This window comes from Polypterus senegalus, chromosome 18, assembly GCF_016835505.1.
Source record: "Polypterus senegalus isolate Bchr_013 chromosome 18, ASM1683550v1, whole genome shotgun sequence".
Lineage (NCBI taxonomy): Eukaryota > Metazoa > Chordata > Cladistia > Polypteriformes > Polypteridae > Polypterus > Polypterus senegalus.
This window is the reverse complement of record NC_053171.1, coordinates 74,777,931-74,803,057: the sequence shown is the minus strand read 5'-3', so window position 1 is coordinate 74,803,057 and position 25,127 is coordinate 74,777,931. Positions and strand designations below refer to the sequence as shown.

Below are 25,127 nucleotides of genomic sequence, written 5' to 3'. Positions count from 1 at the left end.
AAGGTCTGGCTTACTTGTCTGAACTTATCATGACTTACAAACCAGAGCGCACATTAAGATCTTAAGATGGCGGTCTGCTTATGATTCCAAGGATTAATAAAATAACAGTGGGAGGTCGAGCTTTTAGTTACAGGGCCCCTAAACTGTGGACTGGTCTGCCTGCTACTATAAGAGATGCCCCTTCGGTCTCAGCTTTTAAATCCCGGCTGAAGACTCACTACTTCAGTTTAGCATATCCTGACTAGAGCTGCTGATTAACTGTACAGACTGCATCTCTATTGTTAGTCATTAGCACTAAAACATAAATATCATGATAGTTATAATTGGATACTAACCCTTACCTATTCTGTTTCTCTTCTCGGTACTCAAATGTGGCATTTGGTGCCACGGCCCACCTGTCAAGTTGTTTTGCCTGCTTAAGGTAAAGTAATCCCTGATGGAGGATCGCAGAAATCATGGGGTAGAGGCGCCCATTCATTGGATTGGCTGGCCCAGCGCTGTTTCAGCTGTTGAATGGCCAGTTGGGAGAGGTAGCTTGATGGATGAGGTCTCCAGGACTCTAAACAAATCCAAATCATATTATGTGATATCATCTGATGTTAAATTCTGCTCCGTAATTCTAACATTTTTATGCTGTACTGAGGATGTGTTCTGTTCTGTGTATTGTATTGTATTGTATTGACCCCCTTCTTTTTGACACCCATTGCACGACCCAACCTACCTGGAAAGGGGTCTCTCTTTGAACTGCCTTTCCCAAGGTTTCTTCCATTTTTTCCCTACAAGGGTTTTTTTGGGAGTTTTTATTGTCTTTTTAGAGTGTCAAGGTTGGGGGGCTGTCAAGAAGCAGGGCCTGTTAAAGCCCATTGCAGCACTTCTTGTGTGATTTTGGGCTATACAAAAATAAATTGTATTGTATTGTATTGTATTGTATTGTATTGTATTGTATTGTATTGTATTGTGCTGTATCAGTGCATGCTCCTGACCTCCAGACCCTCAGTTTGTGAAAGCATAAATAAAGACTGTAATGTGTAAAACAGGTGGATTTTGGGAATGTATGCACTTTTGATGGAGAATAAGTTCTAAGCTTTTTACAACATTTTATGGAGGTGCTAGCATGGATATTTTAGGAACAGCAGCCCTGTGCAGCAGTGTCATTGATATACTGAGAATGGTACACTATCCAAAAAGCATCCAAGCAATGTGGATTTTTTAAAGAATGGTTTATTAAAGGAACTGACCAGACTTGCGCAGGCTAAGAGATGAGTTACAGAGGAAACAGATGAGTTACATCAATGACACTGAAAGAGGCATATCAGAATTCACAACTTGTGTTTTGTCACTAATAGGGTATGGCAACCTATGTCTCAGTAGAGGTCTACTCCTGTTAGAGAAAAATAAGAGGGTGTGGTCGCACTTGGCTAAGGGAAGACTTCAGTATGATCCAAACACCCTGCTGAGCTGGAGACATCCTGATTGGTGTGAACAGAGCAGGCTGGTAAGTGGTTGGTGTAGTGTTGACAAATATGGTTGATAGCACACACCCAAAACCTTGACATGAGCCGACCAAAGGATGAGCACCACAGGCCATCTGAATATCACTGGCAATCAAGTGCATCACATCATGATAACTGGGTACCCTTCTACAATGGACTATTTCATCAGGATAATGTGCCATGCCACATCGCTAGGAAAGTCCTAGAGTGATTCAAGGACATGACAGTGAATTACAGTATTAGCGCAGACCTCTTTCAATCATCAATCCAACTGAGCTTGAATGGGATAAGAAAGAATGAGCCATTCAGAGTATAGATCCACCACGACTTAATTTTTAAAAATTTAAGCCCATGCCCCAGTGAAAGTCAAATTGGGGATTCAAATTATTGTTTGGTAGGCCTGATTATTCAGTGGGTACTTTTGAATTTAAGATGTGCTTCTTCTTCTTCTTCTTCTTCCACTTACCCTTCCTGAAATGCTTTGTGCAACTGAGTTTCACTGATTGTAAATAAAGATAGCACCCAAATGAGCTATCTGATAAATCATTACGTTTATTTAGACACCCTTTACAGTGTTCTCTATTAAATGTCACACTTTATATTTTATTGTGTAATCACTTCTTATATTTTCCAAAATGTAATGACACCAGCAAAACTTTTTTCTTTTACATACTTAACCAGAGTAAAAGGTAAATTAGTAACTTTCTCTATGTAGCAGTTTCCTTTATTTTTGATGGTAATTTGAGGACACACTGAGTTCTGATAAAAAACAGTCTGTATGTGTATTCTGCTAGATCTGTGGAGATATAAGACATAAAGAAAAATGGTGCGTTCATCATTGCTTACTTCCTGAGATGTCTTTTAAGTGATGTGTTATCATCAGTGACCTCGACTGAAAATGAACTAAATATACAGTATATGTAGATTAATTGAGGGGCTAAATGATTTATAGTGTATATATTAAACAGAAGTGAATGCATTTTTGGATTATGTTCATTAGCAATTCTACAAAATCATTATTTAGATTGCCTACATTTTATATGTAATGGATCCCATGACCTGCACATTTGGCATCTGTTCAAATTCAGCAGAAACACTTAATTCTAGAAAATATGACATTTTAAAATAATTGGACAATCAGTGCTGGTTTAGGGTTTTAAAATAGTCCAGGCAGAGTTTGCTTAACAACCACCTAAATTACACCTTAGCTGGTGAAATTCCCAGACAACCTCATTTTCATAGCAAAATGGGGCGCATGCCGTGAGGATATACTTCTGTTCAGCCAGGTCCTTGGCGTTGCAGCTAGGTGTGCTGGGAATCTCATATGTGCGATGGAGCTCCACCAGCATTCATTCACATTTTTCCTAGTGAGAGTCATGGTGGCAAGACAGACCAATCTACAATCTATTCTCAGGTCCTCTTTGGGAATTTCAAGTCAGACTCAGACCATTTGAGAGATATGATCCCTCAATTGTGTCCTTTGTGTTTTTGTAGGTCTTCTACCAGTGGTTTTTGCAGAGTATGTCTTGGGTATCTGCACAAACCAGCTCAACTTGATCCAGAGGTATCTACTCCAAGGTCCTCTCATATTGCTAGTCTCATTACTTTGTCATGGACAGAGGACCCAGCAACCTTGTGTAAGAGCCTCATTTTGGCTTCAGGTGCTTTCAATCATCACTCAGAATTTGGGGCAATAGGGGAGGATAGGGGTGTTTAAATCCATGAACATACCTACCACTGTACCACCATAGTCTCACGACATCTGCAGAACTGCGACAATCCCATCAATCTCACAATCCTCTTTAATGACCAAGGCCATCAATGTAGCTGAAGTCCCACACTTGTGCCAATGTTCTGTCTGCAAGTTAAAATAAAGAGGCCTCAAAGTAAAACAAGTTCCTCCATGGGGCTGGAGGTTAACGGTCCCAAATTGTAAAAATACCATGTTTTTGTAACCCTAGGAGAACATTTAATCTATAGTTCCAAAAGTATACCATTTATATCGCTCATGTCTTAGCAGCCACTAGCAAAAGGTACTCTTGCCGTAGATAGACTTTTGACATCCCATTTGCTTGCCCATTAGAAAAGATGTGACAGTTGTTAATGAGATGTAGTATTTGTTTAGATGATGTCAACTAAACCCATCACTGAAAATGTAAAAACTAAACGTTGCATAAATATAAAATGCCCCATTTAATTAATGGCCCTTTTTAGCTCTGATCTCTCCAAAGAAGACCACAGAATTCCCAATTTCTCAAAAGACTAAAAACCAAAAATGATCTGCATGCTTTGAATCTAGTGACAATGCAGTCTGAAGGTCTGGTAGGATTTCTGTCTGGCAGTCTCACTGCGGCGACTGTAGAATGGCTGACTTCTTACGCTGCTCTGGAGATTTCACTGGAATTAATTAAGGAGGTGCTCAATGCATTGCTTGCCTAAGGCCTCAGCTTTTCTAGAGCCAACAAGCATCCTTCACACAAGTATAAGTAACTATTTTATAGTGTCTTACACATGCAAGACCAGAATACAGTGACTTATTAATTGGAAACATCGAAGCTTCTACTTTTTAAATACTATATATGATCTTTGACCTGGCAGAATTTGATGATGATGATAATATTTTTATGCTATAGTTTCAAAGTGTTTGCCTTAAAATTTGGCAAGCGCATTTCTTGATAAGCAAGTTTATGAACTATGTTTTAGTAAAATGGGACGTGTTGTGGCTAACAAGTTATTGCAGATTCTAAAATTGTTCAGTTTACACATTTTTACAGCATATGCAATAGCAACAGAAAGTCAGGAGTTCTATGTTCAGTAAAAAGAAACAAACAGGATCACTGCTATTACTTTAGAAGTGAATGAGACCACTGTCTGAGACCACTGCAAACAGCTGGTTAGAAAATGTGATCAATGAAAGCAACAGCTTCTCTGAATTGCCAATAGAGACAACCCAGCGAGACACTGGCAGCGCACAGGTTCAGAATCAGGTTGCCTCTGTTCAACGGCTCTTGATGGCTCGGGGATCGAGTTCTGGTGAAGCCTCAGCTGTTGAAGCTTCACTGTGGTGTTTCCCCATTACAGCATTTTGGGCCACACTTGGCAGGTCAAGATCACTGTGACTCATCAAGGCAACCTCATTTTCATAGCAAAAAGAGGTACGTGCTGTCAGGATGTACTTCTGTTCAGCCAGGTCCTTGGCGCTGCAGCTAGGTGTGCTGGGAATCTCATATGTGCGATGAAAGTAGGAATAATCCACCTAGAAAAAGAGCAGCCTCTGTGATTAGTGACTTCAACTGACTGTTATGCTAGAATACATGAAAACCTCTTTTAAAACAGCCTTTTCTGATATAGCAAGTATATGTAAAACATAAATAAAAAAATGTGATCACCTGATAATAGTTTTTCTTTTCAAACAAAACAGGCTCAAATCGGTGTCCCCAGAGGATCTCATGACTGAGATACGAGCTCCTGCACTGCGTGGTCATAGCTGTGGCTTCCACCATCCCCTCAAGAATGACGACGATTTCAAAATTGGACTCTTGCTCCAACTCCCGCCGGCTCATCTCGTATAAGGGGCTGTCCTCATTGATTTCGTGGACAATGGTCACAGGAGACACCAGGAATATACGGTCTGTACCGTTATCAAAACCCACATTGATATCCACATGGTCCAGAGGTAAATATTCTCCTTCTGGGGTCACTCGTGGCTGAGATTGAGAAGAGAAAGATGTCATGGTTCTTTTTAAAGGTTGAACACATTGTAACATTTAAGTATATGTCTAATTAAGATGGCAGACTTACAGTAAGTAGTAATTATTCCACACTAAATAAAATAGCTTATAGAAATATATTTATTGTGTAATTAGTGGAATGCAGTTGTTAGTGTCATTACATACTATGCATAATTATATAGTGTTATGGTGTATAAAATCTACATCTTATTCTGTATTATATTTTGCTCAATCCTAACAAGATGAATTCTGATGTAGGAGGCATTGCAATAAAAAAGACATATCCTTTTCCTTATACCTCACTTTTATAACAGTTGTTCATAGCTTAGTGCTAATTTGGTTTACAGCCTGGGAAAGGAAGCCTTAGCTGATACCTCAGGCTATTGATTACTTTACATCTGGGACATCAATTGGGTTTACGGCCTGGGAAAAGAAAAACTGAGGCAATATCAAAGAACTTTATTATCTGGGGAGCAAAATTCATCCATCATATTGACAGCCAGCCAATCAGGTGCATGAAACATTCATATGTTGTGAAACCACGGCATGAAACTTTATAATAAATATGCCTTATTTTGAAAGCAACAGAAGAAGCATAGAGAAGAAGGAGAAGAAGAGCTTTTTCTAAAGACTATATATATTCATACTTTCCTATCAGTACCTATTTTTCTATTATTCTTTGTTCCAGTGGTATTATTATTATTCTTGTAATAAATACCATGCTGCTTTTAACTTTCTATGCTTATGCTTTGTCTTAATGTCTAGAGTGATTGAAGTAATAAGTTAGATTTCTTTGAGCACCTGGTGACAGCCAGATTTTTGCCATTATTTCTGTGCTGCGGGGTTTATAAGGCTGAGAGTGAGGGCGCCACTCAATAGTTACGGACAGTACGATAAAGAAGGTCTTCTTGACTGATAAATGGCCTATAGTCAAGAGTGCTGAGTCTTTGTATTTTTAAATGTATTCTTGTAGACCAAAAGTAATATTTAGGTCTGAGATATCACTAAAACATCGTATGTTGTTCATGCCGAAAATAAGTAAGTCTCTTAAAGTGCTGAATGACAGGCTATTATTCCTATAGCACTTGTGTGGTTTAAAGTGCTAAGGGTTAATCAGCATGTGTGTGTCATTCATAGGGCACTGTTGTGGTTAGGGTCTGTGTGCGTGTGTTTATCTATGTGTGTGTGTTCATCTTAAAGCGCAACAGTAGACCAACCCAATAATGAACTTGACGAGAACATTTACCCTTGAGAAAACAGGTAAAGGGTAAGTAGAGGTAAATACTACGATAATACATATAGCTAATTGTTTCAATTACTTCAGTTATACAGTAATTCAATTGGTGTAGAATGTCGAATGATTGAGAATGCCCAGTGGGGGCTGGGTGGTCTCATGGCCTCGGAACCCCTGCAGATTTTTTTTTTTCTCTAGCCTCCAGAGATTTTTTGTTTTTGGTTTTTCTGTCCTCCCAGGCCATCAGACCTTATTTTATCCATCCATCCATCCATTTTCCAACCCGCTATATCCTAACTACAGGATCACGGGGGTCTGCTGGAGCCAATCCCAGCCAACACAGGGAGCAAGGCAGGAAACAAACACCCAAGCAACGGCGCCACCTCACCACAGCCTTATTTTATTCTTTGTTAATTATTATTGCCTAATTTTTATATATTTTTTACATATTTTTCTTTCATCTTGAAAATCACTTTGAGCTACATCATTTGTATGAAAATGTGCTATACAATAAATGTTGTTGTTGTAGCTGCCAGTGTATTTTGTTCACTGGGTCAAAAACAGTAATTAAAAGACATGGAATAAAATATAAATTGAGTGAGGTTCTCTCTAGAATTAATTCATTCATTTTTTAAAAAATCTTCTATCCAGTGCTTTATTCACGCCCTTTTAATGTGTTGAGATATTGCTTGTCTACAATGTACAAGCTAATCTGCTTCCGATCTGTGTTCTTATTTCAAACTTGCATACTAATAAATATTAAATAATAAATTAGTTAATTGTCAAGAGAGATCTTAAAGTCAGAAAAAAAGTTTTCAATCCCCCTCGTTAATTTATATTTGGTTGATTCATGGCTTTAGGTCTTGTAGTGTTGGTGTCTACCAGCTTCACTCACTAGGTTGGAGTGACATTTGTCCATTTGTCTTTTCAGATCTGCTTCTGCCCATTTGAGTTTATTGGACAATACACGTAAATGTATTGTGATTCAGGTTAGATATTTGACTGGCCTACTCCAGAACATTTATTTATTTATTTACTAGAGGGCTCTGCCCCCTGCTCACTTCGCTCACCAACCCTTAGTACTACGCGCTAGTCACGTGTGGGGAAGCAGATGTACAATTTTAACTACTTGTTATTTTCACGGGAATTGTTACATATGCATAACAGAACTAACTATTTTACATTACAGCGAGAAATTAAACATAGTAAAAATAGTAAAATGTAATAAATTCAAAGAAAATGATGTTTCATGTTGCGTTAGAGGTATTCGTTGCGTTATACGTTTGGCTTTGAAATTAACACACATATACTTTTTAAATGTACACCTTTACTGTAAATTTTCAGCAAATACTATTTTTGAATGAACTTTCCATCAATATCGCATTTTGATTTCGTGTTTGGACTTACATCGTGACAACGCAACATATAACTGCCCGTGAGTGAATACCTTTTCTTTCTCTCTAATAAATAAACTGACTTTTTCGAATGTTTGACCTTGTGATTTGTTAATTATCATAGCAAAAGCTATTCTAATGGGAAACTGCAAATGTTTTAATACGAATGACATATCAAAATCTCCTTTGGTGTGAAGATATACTACATTGTCTTGTTGCCAGTTAAAATTTTACATGTCGGAATTGTTTGACCAATTTTGAATACAACTGATCTTGTCCTATTGCATAGCCCATCACTCAGACATAAATTACGCAATAACATTACGATACATCCTTCTTTCAACAGTAATTAGGGTAAAGTGGAAGACCGGATGGTGTTAACGGTTGTAGATATTCTATGGGATATTGTAAGTTGATGTTTTCATCTTCCGCACAATCACCACCAACTGTTTCAGCAAAGCCTATTGATAAGTATTTAACCAATTTGCCGTGTAACCGAGCAACAATTTTCTCGTTAATTCGTTTGACTTCATTGTTTCTCTGTGATAGGATTGCCTATGTACTCATTTCTTCTGTTGATAACCCTTCAGGATGAAATTCTTCAATAAGATTTGGACATAATAAGTCTTCTTTTATTGGAAACGTAAAGTGAGGAAAAAGTAAAAATTTATAAGAGCTGATAGCGCAGGAACTGTGTCTGTCAAAAGCATTCACATGAATGAGAGGTGGAAGGACTGTGGGCGTGGGACTTGACAAAATCTCTTGGCAAAAGTCTTGTCTTGTGGGAATTGAAAAATTCTCTTGGCAATAGTATTGTCTGAAGATTTTCTTTTATAATACAAAGTTTTATTTATTTATCACCAGGATTTGTGTCGTAACTGGTCCACTCTTGCATTTTATGATGAACTTAAGATCATTCTTTATGAGTTGCATATCCTTTTATACTAGTAGTCCATTCAGGACTGATTCTTACCTTGTGCCTAATGCTGCTGAGACAGGCTAAGGCATATGTGACACTGAACTTGATTTAGTGGACATGAAGATGAATGGATGGTCACTTTTGTGTTATCCTTCGAGCCAAACCTCTTATTCTCATTTACTGATGACTCTTTACTTCACACTCAGCCACTAAGCTCTGTAATGGTGACGGTTGACTCTTACAAGACTGTCAGCATGGCGTCCCAGTGTTAGAATGACTTTCTTTTGCTTGATTATTGAGCCAACAGTGCTTTGATGTGATTTTGTACAGATTGTACTACATTTGCTCACTTGATCTTTGAAATAGGATGCTCTTTAGTGTTTATTTTTCAGTGATTCCTAAGCAGACTGGAATTTGATCCCAAAAATGCGACAGCACCTTCAAGGTTCTACAGGCATATGCCAGTGGGATGGAAATTGTATTCTTATTTAAACATATTAACGGAAGCTAGAACCCAGTCTTGAATACTCAGGCATGCAGCAAGTTAACATTTACATTTAATTACACTTACTCTTCTGGCTGATACCTTTATCCAAGGCGACTTACAACATTTATGATACAGTTGGTTACATTTCTTTTGGTTTTCCAATTGGAGCGCAGGCAGGTCAAGTGACTTGCTCAGGGTCTCACAGTGTCAGTAATTGGATTTGAACCAACAACCTCAGGGTTTGGGCATTATATAAGTAATCTGTTGAAGAAAATGGTAATTCATCTTGATTTTATTTTTTGTGAAAATCAACATTAGAACAACATGTAGTATTGTAGCTGTAATTTATAACTCAGCAGCATTTCCCAACTTTTAAAGGACTCCCCAAATTTTGGAAGGCTATTTTTAAGATATTTGAAATGTTTATTCAAATAAGGATATGTTTTGTTGTTGAGTAGGGAATACATTATACAAAGTACATAATACATAATAATAATTATACATAACTAGCCATGTGCGCCCAACTATGTTGCGTGTGTTAAAGTTGTCTGTGAAGGGCTCTCTGTTTAAACGCGGCTGCCAGTCGTGAACTGGGCCCTTCGTCGCACAGCATTATGATTTTTTATGAGGGAAACAAAATTGCAAAAGAAAACCCTTGGATATTGGTTCGATAGGAACGGCCTACTCAGAATCACTGTTTGAATCGTAATTATGTGGTGGTGTAGGAGCATTTCTGCTTCTGTCCGTTCACAGTCCATCTCATTTTCACGACGCTGTCGTTTCTTCTCACGATCTCTTCTCAACCTTTCTCCAATCTCGCAGGTTGCTTTGTATATACAGTATTGGCAATATACACGGAACAATGGTTATAAAAGGGGGACACATAGGTATCCAGGCTCTTTAAAGCATAAATAGGGATCACTTCACTGACATGTGAGCAAGCCATGGTACAACTGTGAGATGCACAGCACTCGCCAGCTACAACGTAACAATAATAATTTCCGGAACGTGCTTTCATTTATATGTTATGTGGGCACGTACCTTTTATCTTCGGCAATCTCATTCTATAACCAGGCCTCAGGAGCTAACCAGCGTAACACTGTCCACCACCCCTTTCGTTATTCTGGCACATTGTTGACATCTGTGAGTAACAATAATGTACTAAACTGGAAGGTGGTCTACGCAGGCGTGGAATTTGCGGACAAACAAAGATCAAGATCTAAATGAAGATCTCTTTAGTTAATTTAAAGCACAACAATTTGTTTAGTTTAAATGTCTGTGTTTTGAGGTGTGACTGGCGTACTACAGTCTTCAGTAGTATAAGCCTGGAGGAGATTCTTAATGCAATGCCTATTGTTTTAGCTGTCTCTCTACTGCCATCTAGTGCTTCTTCTTCTAATTCATTCACGGACAAACAAAGATCAAGATCCAAGTGAAGATTATACATAGAGATAAGACATTAACAAAGGCTTTGTTTGATCCTAATAAAGCTTACAAAGAACCAACAACATACAGGACAGGCTGTCCATTGTGTACCCTATAGTCACCTACTGCTGTGAAACAAAAAATTTGCAAACACTTTGTATTTTATATTAGTAAGTAATCAATAGATGCTCTATAGGTTGTCCTTCAAGTCTGCGCTCTAAAGTGTTCTTTTCTAGAGCCAAATATTTTAGCATATAAACTATTTATAATTGTCTTATTACAGTACTAGCAGTCTGTGCAGCAGAACATGATTTGAATTACTGTATTTTTCTTTCACATGGATGAAATCCCATTGCTGTGTATTGATTTAAAGCCATCATTTTCACATGTCATTGTCACTTTCCTGTGAATTTAGAGCTGATTCTTTTCTGATGAATCTCTGCTCCCTGTTTATTTTCATTTTTCAGTTTGGTGTTTTTTATCTGCATCTCCTTATAAAGCTGAACACAAATTAATCCCCAATAAGTGTAAAGCCTTTCAAAGCACAGAGGAGTGACTGATTAAAGATGATCTTTGTTGAGTGTGATTTGAGCAGATGTCCATAAGAAATCTTCCATTTCGCTCAGACACACGTAGGCGCCCACAATCTCTGGGTGGATTAATTCTGCCTTAGAAGCTTACCTAATGTTGTGTCTTTCTAGGTCACGGTACAAGCCAAAGAATAAAAGTATAGCTATTATTACTTAAATAGATGGTAGGATACTTTGGATCAATTTTCCATTACTTTAAAAGGGAAACTGTGTTTTATCACAACTGTCAATGGAAACTCTCTTGGTAGGGAGGTTTCTAACTGAGCTGAGTAGGTCTCCTCTGAGGCACATCTACTGATAATGGACAGACAGACTGAAACAAGGAGAAAGAGAAAGAGAGGGAGACATGTTACCTTGAGCAGCTGGGCTCGGACATGGGCCTCCACCAAGTGGCTCTTGCGTAGGTTGCCAACACGCCACATCATGCACAGTTTTCCATCCCGAAGTGCCACTACTGCATTCTCTGAGAATACCAGTGTCTCATTCCGTTTCTTTGGCTTGGCAATTTTTGCCATAACTGCTCCAATGATGAAGGCATCAATGATGCAACCAACAATGCACTGTAGAACAACAGCAAGCACTGCCAAGGGGCAGGCTTCTGTCACACTTCGAAATCCATAACCTATAGACGTCTGAGTCTCCAGAGAGAAAAGAAAGGCCGCCATAAAGCTGTTGACCTGGAGAAAGCATGGTTCAGGTGCTCCAATGGCAGGGGGAGCAAGATCACCATGTGTAGATGCTATAAGCCAGAATGTAAATCCAAATAAAAGCCAGGAGAGCAAGAAGGACAATGAGAAGACCACAAACATCCACCGCCAACGAATGTCCACACAGGTTGTGAACAGATCGGTCAGGTAACGCTGGCTCCGTTCACTCATGTTGACAAAGGTGACGTTGCAGCGCCCATCCTTGCCCACGAAGCGGTTCCTCCGGCGATGGCGCTTCTGTTCCCCGCCTGAACTGCTCTGGCTACTGCTTGTGCTGTGTAGCCCCCCATTTTCTTGTGAAATGGCTTTCCCATTGCGAGGAGGCGGGCTGCTTGGTGTGCTAGTCCCTCCCCCAGCTTCTGCTGCACTCTGTGCCAGCTTCATTACCTCCTCTTCATCAAGCGGAGTGTCCACTACTGCACTGAAACGTCTTTTGACTCTGGCAGCACCCATGGCTGGGAGACTTCCGAAAATGTGATATTATGTCAGGATGGGTCACTTACTGTTATGCACAAGACCTTTATTTTTGTTATACTTGGCTTCTTTATAGCCTCTGTTGTGTCTTTATTCTTGTCACATGAAAATTTCTTTTTTCAGTTACCAGTCTCCACTTCCTGACTCTTTTCCATTTTGTTTATTTGTATGCTGCCAACCTCCAGAGACCACAAAAAATTCAAAAAGTGGGACCACTAACTGAAACATGGACTATGGTTTTTCTCAAAGTATCCTGGCTCTGTCTTTCCCATTACATTGAATCTGTGAAAGGCGGCACATGAGAGAGGATGCTGGATAGTTTAGAAAAGAAAGATGGCAGATCAGATCAGCTTCTTCTTCAGTCTTCTTTCCACAGAAAGTGTTTCAATGGCACCTTTGAGACACCTTTGATTACTAATGTCTTTTTACCATACGAACAAAACACTGAAGATATTTTGTTTTATTCTCACAAAGTATCTTGCAATACATGAAATTTTCATCTTGTTCCAAACTCAAAAACAAACCAGCGAGAAGTAAAAGTGCATTGTAGTTCAAGTTTTATTTCATTCAAAATTGAGACATGACAGACCTTTTGTTTTTTCTTTTTGCTGTTTTCGGCGAATGATTTCCTTTTGTTCAGATGCTGATTGTTCTATGATTCTATGTACTATTTTTCTCTCTTTCTTTTTCTGTCTCTTTATATATATCTAATATATGTATTTGTGTGTGGGTGTGTTTTTTAGTTCTTACTTATAACATGCATCATGCATGCATCGCACATATTTTCAACTGATACAAATTCTGAAGTGAAAGCAGAGCTTTTTTCCCATATAGTGTATCACATTATTACTCCATCTTCACCCTTCTTATCAGATGGTGACATTTTTTTACTTTCACATTGCTTTTGTGAGCTTCAGATAAGTGTGCTCTGCTCCACCACTCCTGTTTTTAGGGAGTTTTATAATCCAACGGCCACCTCATCCTAGGAGAAAATAAAAAAAGAAAGACAGTCAGAGTCAGCAAGAAAAAGTAACGATAACAAGGACAAAACTACTGGACTTATACAATTTGTCTGAGGGGTAAGGGAATGGTTAATTTTCACACCCTAACTATCCATCCATCCATTATCCAACCCGCTATATCCTAACACACAGTCATGGGGGTCTGCTGGAGCCAATCCCAGCCAACAAGGCAGGAAACAAACCCCGGGCAGGGCGCCAGCCCACCGCAGGGCACACACACCCACACACCAAGCACACACTAGGGACAAGTCAGGATCGCCAATGCACCTAAGCTGCATGTCTTTGGACTGTGAGAGGAAACCCACGCAGACACGGGGAGAACATGCAAACTCCACGCAGGGAGGACCCAGGAAGCGAACCGAGCTCTCCTAACTGCAAGGCAGCAGTGCCACCACTGCGCCACCATGCCACCCCACCCTAACTATTTTTCTGATATCAGATATATACTCAGCAAAAAAAGAAACATCTTCTGACTTTCAACTATTTTTACTTTCAGTAAACTTAATGTGTAAATATTTGTATGAACACTAAAAGAGTCAACACCATAAGACATAAACTAAAAATGTTTCACAATGTGTCCCTGAATGAAGGGAGGCTCAAAATCAAAAGTACCAGTCAGTATCTGGTGTGGCCACCAGCTGCTTGAAGTACTGCAGTGCATCTCCTCCTCATGGACTGGACCAGATTTGTCAGTTCTTGCTGTGAGATGTTACCCCACTCTTCCACCAAGGCACCTGCAAGATCCTGGACATTTCTGGGGGGAATGGCCCTAGCCCTCACCCTGCGATCCAACAGGTCCCAGACGTGCTCAATTCCTTCGACGATAAACACAAATCCGTCCATCACCCCTGGTGAGACAAAACCGTGACTCATCAGTGAAGAGCACTTTTTGCCACTCCTGTCTGGTCCAGCGAAGGTGGGTTTGTGCCCATAGGCGGCGTTGTTGCTGGTGATGTCTGGTAAGGACCTGCCTTACAACAGGCCTACAAGCCCTCAGTCCAGCCTCTCTCAGCCTATTGCGGACAGTCTGAGCACTGATGGAGGGATTGTGTGTTCCTGGTGTGACTCGGGCAGTTGTTGTGGCCATCTTGTACCTGTCACGCAGGTGTGATATTCGGATGTACCGATCCTGTGCAGGTGTTGTTACACGTGGTCTTCCACTGCGAGGATGATCAGCTGTCCTTCCTGTCTCCCTGTAGCGCTGTCTTAGGCGTCTCACAGTGCGGACATGGCAATTTATTGCCCTAGCCACATCAGCAGTCCTCATGCCTAATGCACGTTCACGCAGATGAGCAGGGACCCTGGGCATCTTTCTTTGGGTGTTTTTCACAGTCGGTAGACAAGTCTCTTTAGTGTCCTGCGTTTTTAGAACTGTGACCTTAAATGCCTACTTTCTGTAAGCTGTTAAGGTCTTAATGACCATTCCACAGGTGCATGTTAATTAATTGATTATGGTTAATTGAACATGCATGGAAAACATTGTTTAAACCCTTTACAATGAAGATCTGTAAAGTTATTTGGATTTTTAAAACATTATTGTTGAAATATGTTGCTGAGTATATTTCCCAGTTCTTTTTATTTTTTGGGTTTGCATCAGGCAGGAATGTGGAATACTTGCATAGGTAGAAAGGGATCCCATGTCCTTCAGCGGGCGTGAGTTTTGCACACGCATACACAAAATGCATTGCTGTTCTTTTAGATTACAGTTGCTGTGTAGTTTTCATGTTTGAGATTTCACCTTTCGTTTTGTGTCTTGTCATTTGTAGCACATGCTCAATCAAGGAGGATGGAGACCACATGGATATAAAAATTTGGTGCTGCATGGACAGATCTCTGAATTAGTGCAATCAACCAGAAAAACATCAAAATGAGTGCAGATCATGGAAAGTGTGAATTGACATATCTGTCTTGTTCAGCCTTTGATCCTGTGGGTTTATTAACTTATAATGGAAATGTAAAAATGGAATTTTAACCATAGATGAATAATTCCTTCCGAGTTCCTAAATACCTCTGATTGTCTTCCATGACTAATGACCATCTACAATTCATCACAGGTTTGCCATGTAGTTGATGCTTTCAATTAACCTTATTCCAGATTTTCTTTTAAATTGTTACTGTGGTCCTGACCAGGAAGAGTGGAAAGTAAATGATGAAGTGTCTTTTTCCATTAGGTTTAGTCTTTGTTAGCGTCTTTACTAGTGGCATTTTCCAGTAAGAGATGGGAGATACATGGGAGGCTCTACAGGTGAACTCCATTTAAATAGGTAGATAGATAGATAGATAGATAGATAGATAGATAGATAGATAGATAGATAGATAGATAGATAGATAGATAGATAGATAGATAGATAGATAAGGTACAATATATAACAGACTGGATAGATAGATAGATACTTTATTAATCCCAAGGGGAAATTCACATAATCCAGCAGCAGTATACTGATACAAAAAACAATATTAAATTAAATAGTAATAAAAATGGAGGTAAAAGCAGACAATAACTTTGAGTAATGTTAGCATTTACTCCCCCGGGTGGAATTGAAGAGTCTCATAGTGTTAACTTAATTCATTCCAAGACTTAAAAAGGTAATTGGGTGTTCACATCCCATGTGTTGTCAGTTTCTATGTGGAGTTTGCCTCTTCTCCCTGTGCTTGCAAGAGTTTTTTCTGAAGATACACCAGTTTCCCCTTCACGTCCCAGTGACATGCAGGTAAGGCTGACTGTCGATTCCTAATGTACGTGTGGACCTTATGATGAAGTGGTACCCTCTCCAAAGTGCCATGATGCCACTCTGTCATAGGATACAGTCCCTGCCACCTTCAGTTGGATTAAGCAGGTTAGAGAATGCTGTGCTAAATTATACATGAACAATTGCTGCGCCAGAGCCTGTTTAGGTGTGCAGTCCTCTAGGTTTATCACTGTCAATATGTTACATTTTATTTTCACTTTGATGTGTTTCTTATTGGCAAATCATAAGCAAAACGATTGCCTTAAGATTCTATATAGTACCCCTATATATACAAAAAAGGCATTATTGATGGGCATACTTTTTGTAAGCTGTGTATGCCTGTTTTCTAATAGGGTGTCTTCTTACATGGAATCTTCAGTTATCACTCTTATATGTTTGAACACCATTTACCTTGAATGTTTTTAAATGTTTATTTCCAGACAAAACCTCAAGTTAATTTGTTTTACTTCAGTACTATACACGAAGAGAGAGAGAGAGGTTTGGAGCACCACACGACAAACCTCCTGGATTGGGACCCGAGTGCCCCTCAGTGACAACTCAGGACCACACTGGGGCAATGTGAGGTTTTTTTTATGGTGGCTGGGGTGCCAACCCTGCCACCAACCCTCAAGTTGTCCCTGTAAGTTAGAGGACCTGCTTGCAGATCTGGATGCAGGTTAACGTCATACCCAGGACAAAGCAATTGCGGGTTAAGGGCCTTGATCAAGGGCCCAATGGAGTAGAGTCACTTCTGGTGTTCACAGGATTCAAACCGGCAACTTTCCAATTGCTGGCACAGATCCCTAGCTTATGTGCTTCGCTGAGGAGCCAATGGTGTGAAGCTACCATCTGTGGGATTATGACTGAACACCTCTAAGTCAGAATCCCTCCTAAATGTGACGATAGTTGTCATAATAGCAATCCTGCTCAGTACCAGAGGAATCGCAGGTTCAGACATTTGGTGTATACATGGAGACAAAGCAGATTTCTTAAGCAATTATTAATACATTTTTAAATGTTAAACAGGAAAACACATGGATCTCCATTTTCCCAAGATGAAAGTTTGAGCAGCAGTAGTGCCCAAGTAAAAGCAGATCACTGCGCCACATGTGCTTGACGTGCAGATGATTCCAGAGCTGTTTTTCTGTCTCTTGCTATCATGTAATTGCCTTCTGCAATTTGCTGCATGCTCCTCAGCCATGTCTCCTTCTCAATCAGTTTGTAATAAGAAAGATGCAGACCCTGATAACTTCATAGAGGCTGGAGCTATCATTCCAATCACGTATCAGATTCTGCAGTTGACCTCACCTCAACAGATGCAGCTGATGCTCTTTTTCTTTTTGCCACATCAAACTGGTTGCCATAAGACAGAAGTGAACCCTGATATCTTTGTGGAGAAGATATCAGTTTGGGAGAACTGCAACACATTGCCGTACTACTACATTCACAACCTGATAGAAAATCTAAAATGTTGACAAGGCAAAGGTTTCTAGCTGTTGTAGTTATCTGCAGCAATAAACCATCCCCAGAACAGGGAATATTTTAAGAAGTGGATGAAGCTTCTTTAGTCTGTGTTCCAAGGCCACTGTAGAACAATCGTGTACTGTGTATATATCTAAAATATAATTTCTGATTTTAAAGCAGACGGTGTGCATCACGGTGGCACAGTGGGTAGCGCTGCTGCCTCGCAGTTAGGAGACCCAGGTTGGCTTCCCGGGTCCTCCCTGCATGGAGTTTGCATGTTCTCCCAGTGTCTGCGTGGGTTTCCTCCCACAGTCCAAAGACATGCAGGTTAGGGGCATTGGCGATCCTAAATTGTGCCGTGTGTGTGTGTGTGTGCCCTGTGGTAGGCGGGCACCCTGCCTGGGGTTTGTTTCCTGCCTTGCGCCCTGTATTGGCTGGGATTGGCTCCAGCAGACCCCCATGACCCTGTAGTTAGGATATAGTGGGTTGGATACTGGATGGATGGAAAGCAGATGGTATTAATATATTCATCAACCTTCAAAACCAGTTAATCCAGTTTGTGGTTGAGGATGGCCAAAGCCTAGGATAAATTGTAACACAACACCACATTCTCAAATCTGCTTCAGTGTTGCTGGATAAACATCTATCGTATCAACACCGTACACAAGTTAGGAATCAGCTCTGGACAAGGCACCCATAAACTCATCGGGCCCACTCATCCACCCAGCCACACAACCACACATTTTTGGAATCCCTAGTTAACCTAACCAGTACATCTTTGATAGGGTTAAACTCCTTACAGGCACAGGAAAACGCTGCAGACACCACACAGAAAACATGCAGGATTTTGAACCCAGGACCCTGGAACTGTGAAGCAGCAGTTGTAAACACTGCATAACAAAAGCTAAATTATAGCAAAGTATTTAAAAAATCATAAAGGGTTCATTCAGGAGACGTCACTTATAAAATGAATGTATCTTTGAGTCACTGGCAAAAGATGCCAGAAAATGAATGTGATAAGAGTAAAAGCAGTATACGATTTGTACTGTTAGCTGCGTGAATGTTCAGAAGGTCTTCTGAGTGATGTAAGTTTTTGACCAGAAGTGGAGACGTCGTTACAGTAGGTGAGCTTTACAAGTTTAAGACATCAGGAATCTTGTTTCAGCTCTCAGAAGTGTTCTGGCTCAGTCAGAAATAGAATGGAATTTAATTTTTTACATGATATCAAAAGTGCACCCAAACCTGGGGCTGGAATCTATCAGAGTCATTCGTTGGTACCACCAGGCCATGAGACAAATTCCATATGAGGGCTTTTTATGAAACAACATGACCGAGAGCTTCTAAAAGAGCTTATTAAAAACGGAGTGCATGCTGGGCACAGAGAGGTTTATTTTATAATATCTTTTGTGTTTCACAACACGCTAAGGTCCTGATTCTTTCTTATTCTGAACTATTTTCATAGACTTATTCCATGCTGGTTGAAATACACATACAGTACATATCTGTCTTTTGGTCACTCTATAACATGCGCTATTGTGCATGTTTATGTATATTTGTCCATAAGTATTTAATATTTTTATCATTATTTTTAACATAACAACATTCTCAAACTCATTTAATGCAATGCAGGGTCCAAGTCTATCCTGGCAGCACTAGACACCCTGGACAGTCCATTGTAGGTTATTTAACCATATTATATTTCTAAATAGGTAGTGTGCTCTGTAACATACATTTTATCCTATAGTTAATTATTGTGGTGGAGCGAGTGTTATACAGGATATTCAGTTCAGTTTATTTTTATATAGTGCTCTTCATCAAGTATAGCCTTAGAACAATTACATCTTATATGATTTATATTTTAAACAATCATTGTATATTATATATAATATAAGCTATTACAGTGGTGTGAGAAACTATTTGCCCCCTTCCTGATTTCTTATTCTTTTGCATGTTTGTCACACAAAATGTTTCTGATCATCAAACACATTTAACCATTAGTCAAATATAACACAGGTAAACACAAAATGCACTTTTTAAATGATGGTTTTTATTATTTAGGGAGAAAAAAAAATCCAAACCTACATGGCCCTGTGTGAAAAGTAATTGCCCCCTGAACCTAATAACTGGTTGGGCCACCCTTAGCAGCAATAACTGCAATCAAGCGTTGCGATAACTTGCAATGAGTCTTTTACAGCGCTCTGGAGGAATTTTGGCCCACTCATCTTTGCAGAATTGTTGTAATTCAGCTTTATTTGAAGGTTTTCTAGCATGAACCGCCTTTTTAAGGTCATGCCATAGCATCTCAATTGGATTCAGGTCAGGACTTTGACTAGGCCACTCCAAAGTCTTCATTTTGTTTTTCTTCAGCCATTCAGAGGTGGATTTGCTGGTGTGTTTTGGGTCATTGACCTGTTGCAGCACCCAAGATCGATGTAGGTTTGGGTTTTTTTTTTTCTCCCTAAATAATAAAAAGCATCATTTAAAAACTGCATTTTGTGTTTACTTGTGTTATATTTGACTAATGGTTAAATTTGTTTGATGATCATAAACATTTTGTGTGACAAACATGCAAAAGAATAAGAAATCAGGAAGGGGGCAAATAGTTTTTCACACCACTGTACATGTCATGTGTTTGCTTGCTTTACAGAGGAAAAAAATAAACATGTAAGAATTACTTTCTTCTTGTAGCATAAGGCAAATAAAAAATCATAACTAACTCTACATCCATATTATTATGTTTTCATGTAAAAATAGCATTTTTAAATGAAAACAATCTCTATTCATACTATACATTTTCATCCATACTGAAACAACCTAAACCATTTATAACGTAATTATGACATAGCAGAGCTGTCTTAGACTAGGCCTACACAGTGTGATCGTGCCACAATTTTAAGCCCAATTTGTAGTCACCTACTGATTCTCTGGGTCAGGGTTAATTTCAGCTTGGTCGGCTGTTGTTTCATGTGCAGTATAAGAGTGGTTGGAATGCCCGATTGCCTGTCACGATTGGGCTGTCACATGACCAGATGAATTTCTGTTCTGTCAGAAGTTTCAGTTGGCTATCTTGTAGTGTGAGCAGTCTCATGAGACGATTCTCTGATGTTGGCATCAAATTTCCCAAAATGAATCGTGCAGCGACTGCATTGAGTATACATCACACATGTATAGTCTGAGCACCCATGTTGTGGCCTGTCAATCGGACCGAACATATAAAACTGCCAAATCAATCATGCAGTGTGAGTAGTCGCTTGATCACGATTTCTAAAAATCACACAAAGCATGATTTAGATGCATACAGGTAAGCAACACAAGCTCCATAGAAAGCAACTCTTCTGTACCCACCATTCTGGAATATGCTTTCCTTTCCTGAAATATGACCAGTCATGGAATGAGATGTTGTAATGAGCAGGATCCAATCAGGAAAGTAAGCACAAACTAACCAGAGTGTAATGGAGTCTGTGTTTTCAGAATTTTTTGTGTTCTTCACATATCCACATTAAAATGCCTTGCAGATGATTTCAAAAGTCTTCATCTCGGGACAGAATTTTCAGAAGTATTTGTTTTCATTAGTCGAAAACGCCAGGTAATGTGGACAAAAAATGGTAAAAATATAAACACTATTAAATGAAAATGTGTAGGGTGGTCCAGATCTAATTATGCAATTTTCATTACACTATAACTTATTAAGTTTATTACATAGAAAATTACCCGAAAAATCCCAGACCATCGAGAAGTGTGCGAACTGACGACATGAAGAATCGTCTTCGCGCAGAACTGGAATCGTCCCCACATAAATCAAAGTCATCCAGACGATCTGGATCTGCATAATTAGATCTGGACCACCCTGTACTACAGTGGACAGGGTCTAACTCAGAGTACAACAATAAAGCAGCTAACCGAGTATCCACACTGTGATTAAGCAACTGAAACTCCATCTTGGGCCTCTCTATTTACCTGCTTTTTTTCTGCAGACCCCACCTTTCTGGATGTGTTGTTTGCCAACGTTTATTGGGCAGCATTCACATGATCAGGGGGCAGTAAAAAGGCAGTCTGGCTTAGTGGCTTAGCTCAAGCATTTGTATTTTTCTATTTGCTGCAGCTACTTCCTATTCCTCCTCTTGGTCTAGTGATTTGGTATTCTTGGCTCATGGTCTGATTTTGGACATTGAGTTTTATCTAGCAAATAGGCCGATGTTTAAATATATATATATTTTTTACTTTGTTGCCTGTATATAGATTTTGTTTTTTGCCATGATATTGTCGGAACTGTTTGAGTGCATCTTTTGCCACTTCTTGTTAAGATTCACTTTCCAAGCAAGGTGTTTGTAAATGAAGGGGGATACTGTAGTCAAGTGCCTAAGAAGAGAAAATGTCTACAAGGTGGAAAGAGACTGAAAACGGCAAGGAGCTCAGAAAGAATGAAATTGAAGGCTGAAATGTTGTCAAATAATGGGCTGAGGTCAGTTATTAGCAATACGAAGCCAAAACAAAACCAAGTAAACTGGAAAATGTATGTATGGTAAAACATTCAGGTGCGCTCATGGACTACGTTAACTTATGTGAAAGTTGGAGCTTTCAAGATGCTTGTATTTACTTCATCCAAGAGTGAATTATCACATTTTCATTTATTAATTATTTTTGCATCAATGATCGTGCATTTGTAGACTACATTACATATGTGCTTTTTAGCAGTAGTTTACAATATCATGTACTGTAGCTAATAATGTAAGCCAAATAGGATTCTTGTGGCTCAGTAGATGTACAAATGCCATTGATTGATGTCCTATTGTTAATTGCTGGTTGTAGGAGGTCTGAGACGAGTTGTACAGTACTTCAAATCGCTTAGCCACAACTTTTTATAAGCTTTGCTCAATAGAATGATCAAATCTTTGTTGAAGTTCAAGCTAAGATTGTTGGCTGCTCAGACCAGGGCAGGGAGCAGGTCTGGAGACATACAGAGAAAGTACAGTGTCAGAAAATATTGAATTGTTTGTAAGATATGGCCGGCCATGTACCCCGGCCAATACCTCCAGGCCGCCAGATGGAGCCCTCCTTGCAGTGTAGAGGTGCCCCAAATGCCAGCAGGGAATTATGGACAGTGGTCTTTAAATGCACAGCCCTGCTGGATACCATGGGGGCCGCCAGGAGGTCCAGGGACTATTTTCCCTACACTCTGGAAGTACGTCCCACTCACATGGACAGAAGAAATGACGTGCTTCCGGGATGAAGAAAAGAGAAGTTTTTTTTACCTGACCCGGAAGTGATAGAAAGTCACATGGACTGAGGGACAAACACTTCCGGGTCAAGGAGTATAAAGGACTCTGGGAGATCCCAGACAGACGAGCTGAGTTGGGAGGCAGGGTGGCTAAGCGTCTGGGAGATTGGAGGATTTGTTATTATTTATTGTTATTGGAGTATTTGGGAGTGGAGGGTGCTTTGTGCACATTATTGTTATAATAAATATCATTATTGGACTTTTACCTGGTGTCTGACGTGGTGTCTGAGGGTGCAAGGGTGCGAGCATACCCTTAATCTGTCACATATTATAGTCTGCAGATAATGCAGCTGTGAATTTGTGTTAGTGTAACATATTATTTCATTCAATGCTGACAGTGCGACACTTACATAATGCCCTTCCTTTTATATTAATTTCTAGATATGTGCTTTTTTGTTTGTTGTTACTCTTATAGCTAACCTACCTTAAGTAGCAGGAAGAGTGGACTGAGGAAGAAGCCGAATGCGTGTGCAGACACCTCTCCTGACATTTGACTAACTTGTACCAGAGATCTGTTTGGCCATCAGGAGTGGCTGTCAGAGGAGTGAAAGAGGAAAATACACAAGTTGAAGTGACCTGCCTCAAGGTGCATTTGAGACAGTGAACTACTCCTGATTGAGGTTGCACAGAATGTCCTCTGTTTTAAGAAAGTTAAGTTCTCATATTCGCCAATGTTTTTCAATAAGACATTTTAAAATATCAGAAACCAGTAACGGCGTACTGCACGATAACTTACTGTGGATACGCTAAACTTACAGTTTTCTCTTTCTCTGTATGTTTGGCATTCATTTGCTCAGAGGTAGATGCCCTTGCTGCTTCCTGAGCAGCTCTTCCATTCTCCACCCTAGCCGCCCTCTTCTTCTCTTCTTTCGTTGGCCCTGCTGGCTGCTGCTGAGAGTTGATTCTACAATAAAATAAAATAATAAAAAGAGGAATAAAAATCTAATTTCAGGTCAATAGGTCAAACAGTTTGATTCTTCCAAATACTATAACACCCTAAATCAGCGTTTCTCAACCTTTAAGTATTTGCGACCTGAGCTTTCATAACAGTTTTAATCGCGCCCCCCCTAACATTTTTTTGAAATGTAGAAGCAAATTTTATTATACCTACTTAACTTTTATCGACATTTATCTAACTCTAAATTTATTGTTCTAGTATCAGAATGTAGTTTAAGTTAATTTGTTTTGGTTTCAACCGATGTTGTTTTCATATTTTTGATTCTTGTTTTCTTTTTTTCACATCTTCACGCCCTCCTTTTTGTTACTTCACGCCCCCCTAGGGGGGCCCGCCCCACAGGTTGAGAACCACTGCCCTAAATACTTTCCTAAATTTTGGTTCGCCCTTTCTGTTTAAACATGACTTAGGCGGTGGTAGAGTGAAGAAGGATTAGTAGAACCCCAAACTAATCGTCATGTGGTGGTTGCGGAAACGCATTGGATCAGTTCAAGCTCCCAGCTCCTCTCTCTCTCTCTCTAACCTTATTACAAAAATATCTCCAAAGCTGAGACACAAATTGTAGATCATAATCAGATATAAGGGATATGGAAATTCCATGTCATCTGAAACAATACTTCATAAACATTTTGACCAATTCTTGTGCAGAAGAAAAAGTGAGTTGCTTTAGAAAGATAGTCAACTATGACTAAAATTGTAGTACAACCATGCAAAGATTATACATCAGTAATGAAAACAGCTATTTCCTCTAGTTTAGAAGATATTTTAGAGTCAGCAGCACTATGTTGCGGATGTCCTATGACAGTGTGGTTGCCAGTGCCTTTTTCTTCGCTGTGGCATGCTGGGGTAGCAGCATGAAAGTGGCAGACATTAGTCAGGAGACTAATCAAACTAATTTAGAAGGCTTCCTCTGTGGTAGGAGAGAAACTGGACAGCTTGGAAACTGTGGCAGATCAGAGAATGTTGTCTAGGCTTTGGTCTATTATTGAAAATGCTAATCACCCACTTCATAGTGTTGTGGATTGAAAAGAGGAGCGTTTTCAGCAGCAGACTGACTAGCATCAAGTGCTCCACTGAACGTCACAGAAAATTCTTCCTCCCCACAGCCATCCGACTCTGTGACCCGACATTTGCGCGATAGACATATTAGCGGCGACAAAATAGCGGCGATTAAAACGTGGCGTCAAAATCACGCTGACAAAATCGCGCAGACAAAATCACGCCG

The 25,127-nt window shown here is 39.7% G+C and overlaps 1 protein-coding gene across 2 annotated transcripts; it reads right to left on the bottom strand.

Moving 5' to 3' along the window:
• Positions 1 to 2,347: 2,347 nt before the first annotated feature.
• kcnj14 (potassium inwardly rectifying channel subfamily J member 14) lies at positions 2,348 to 23,756 on the bottom strand. Of its 2 annotated transcripts, none has more exons than XM_039741903.1 (4): positions 23,684 to 23,756; positions 11,627 to 13,436; positions 4,883 to 5,200; positions 2,348 to 4,749 (listed from the first exon to the last, which is right to left on the bottom strand). In XM_039741903.1, exons 2-4 carry the CDS (start codon positions 12,431 to 12,433, stop codon positions 4,492 to 4,494), a joined length of 1,383 nt encoding a protein of 460 aa, XP_039597837.1. In that variant the 5' UTR covers positions 12,434 to 13,436; positions 23,684 to 23,756; the 3' UTR covers positions 2,348 to 4,491. The 2 variants fall into 2 exon arrangements, with proteins under 2 accessions (XP_039597837.1, XP_039597836.1); XM_039741902.1 differs by having other exon boundaries at positions 23,704 to 23,742.
• Between the last annotated feature and the right edge of the window lie 1,371 nt (positions 23,757 to 25,127).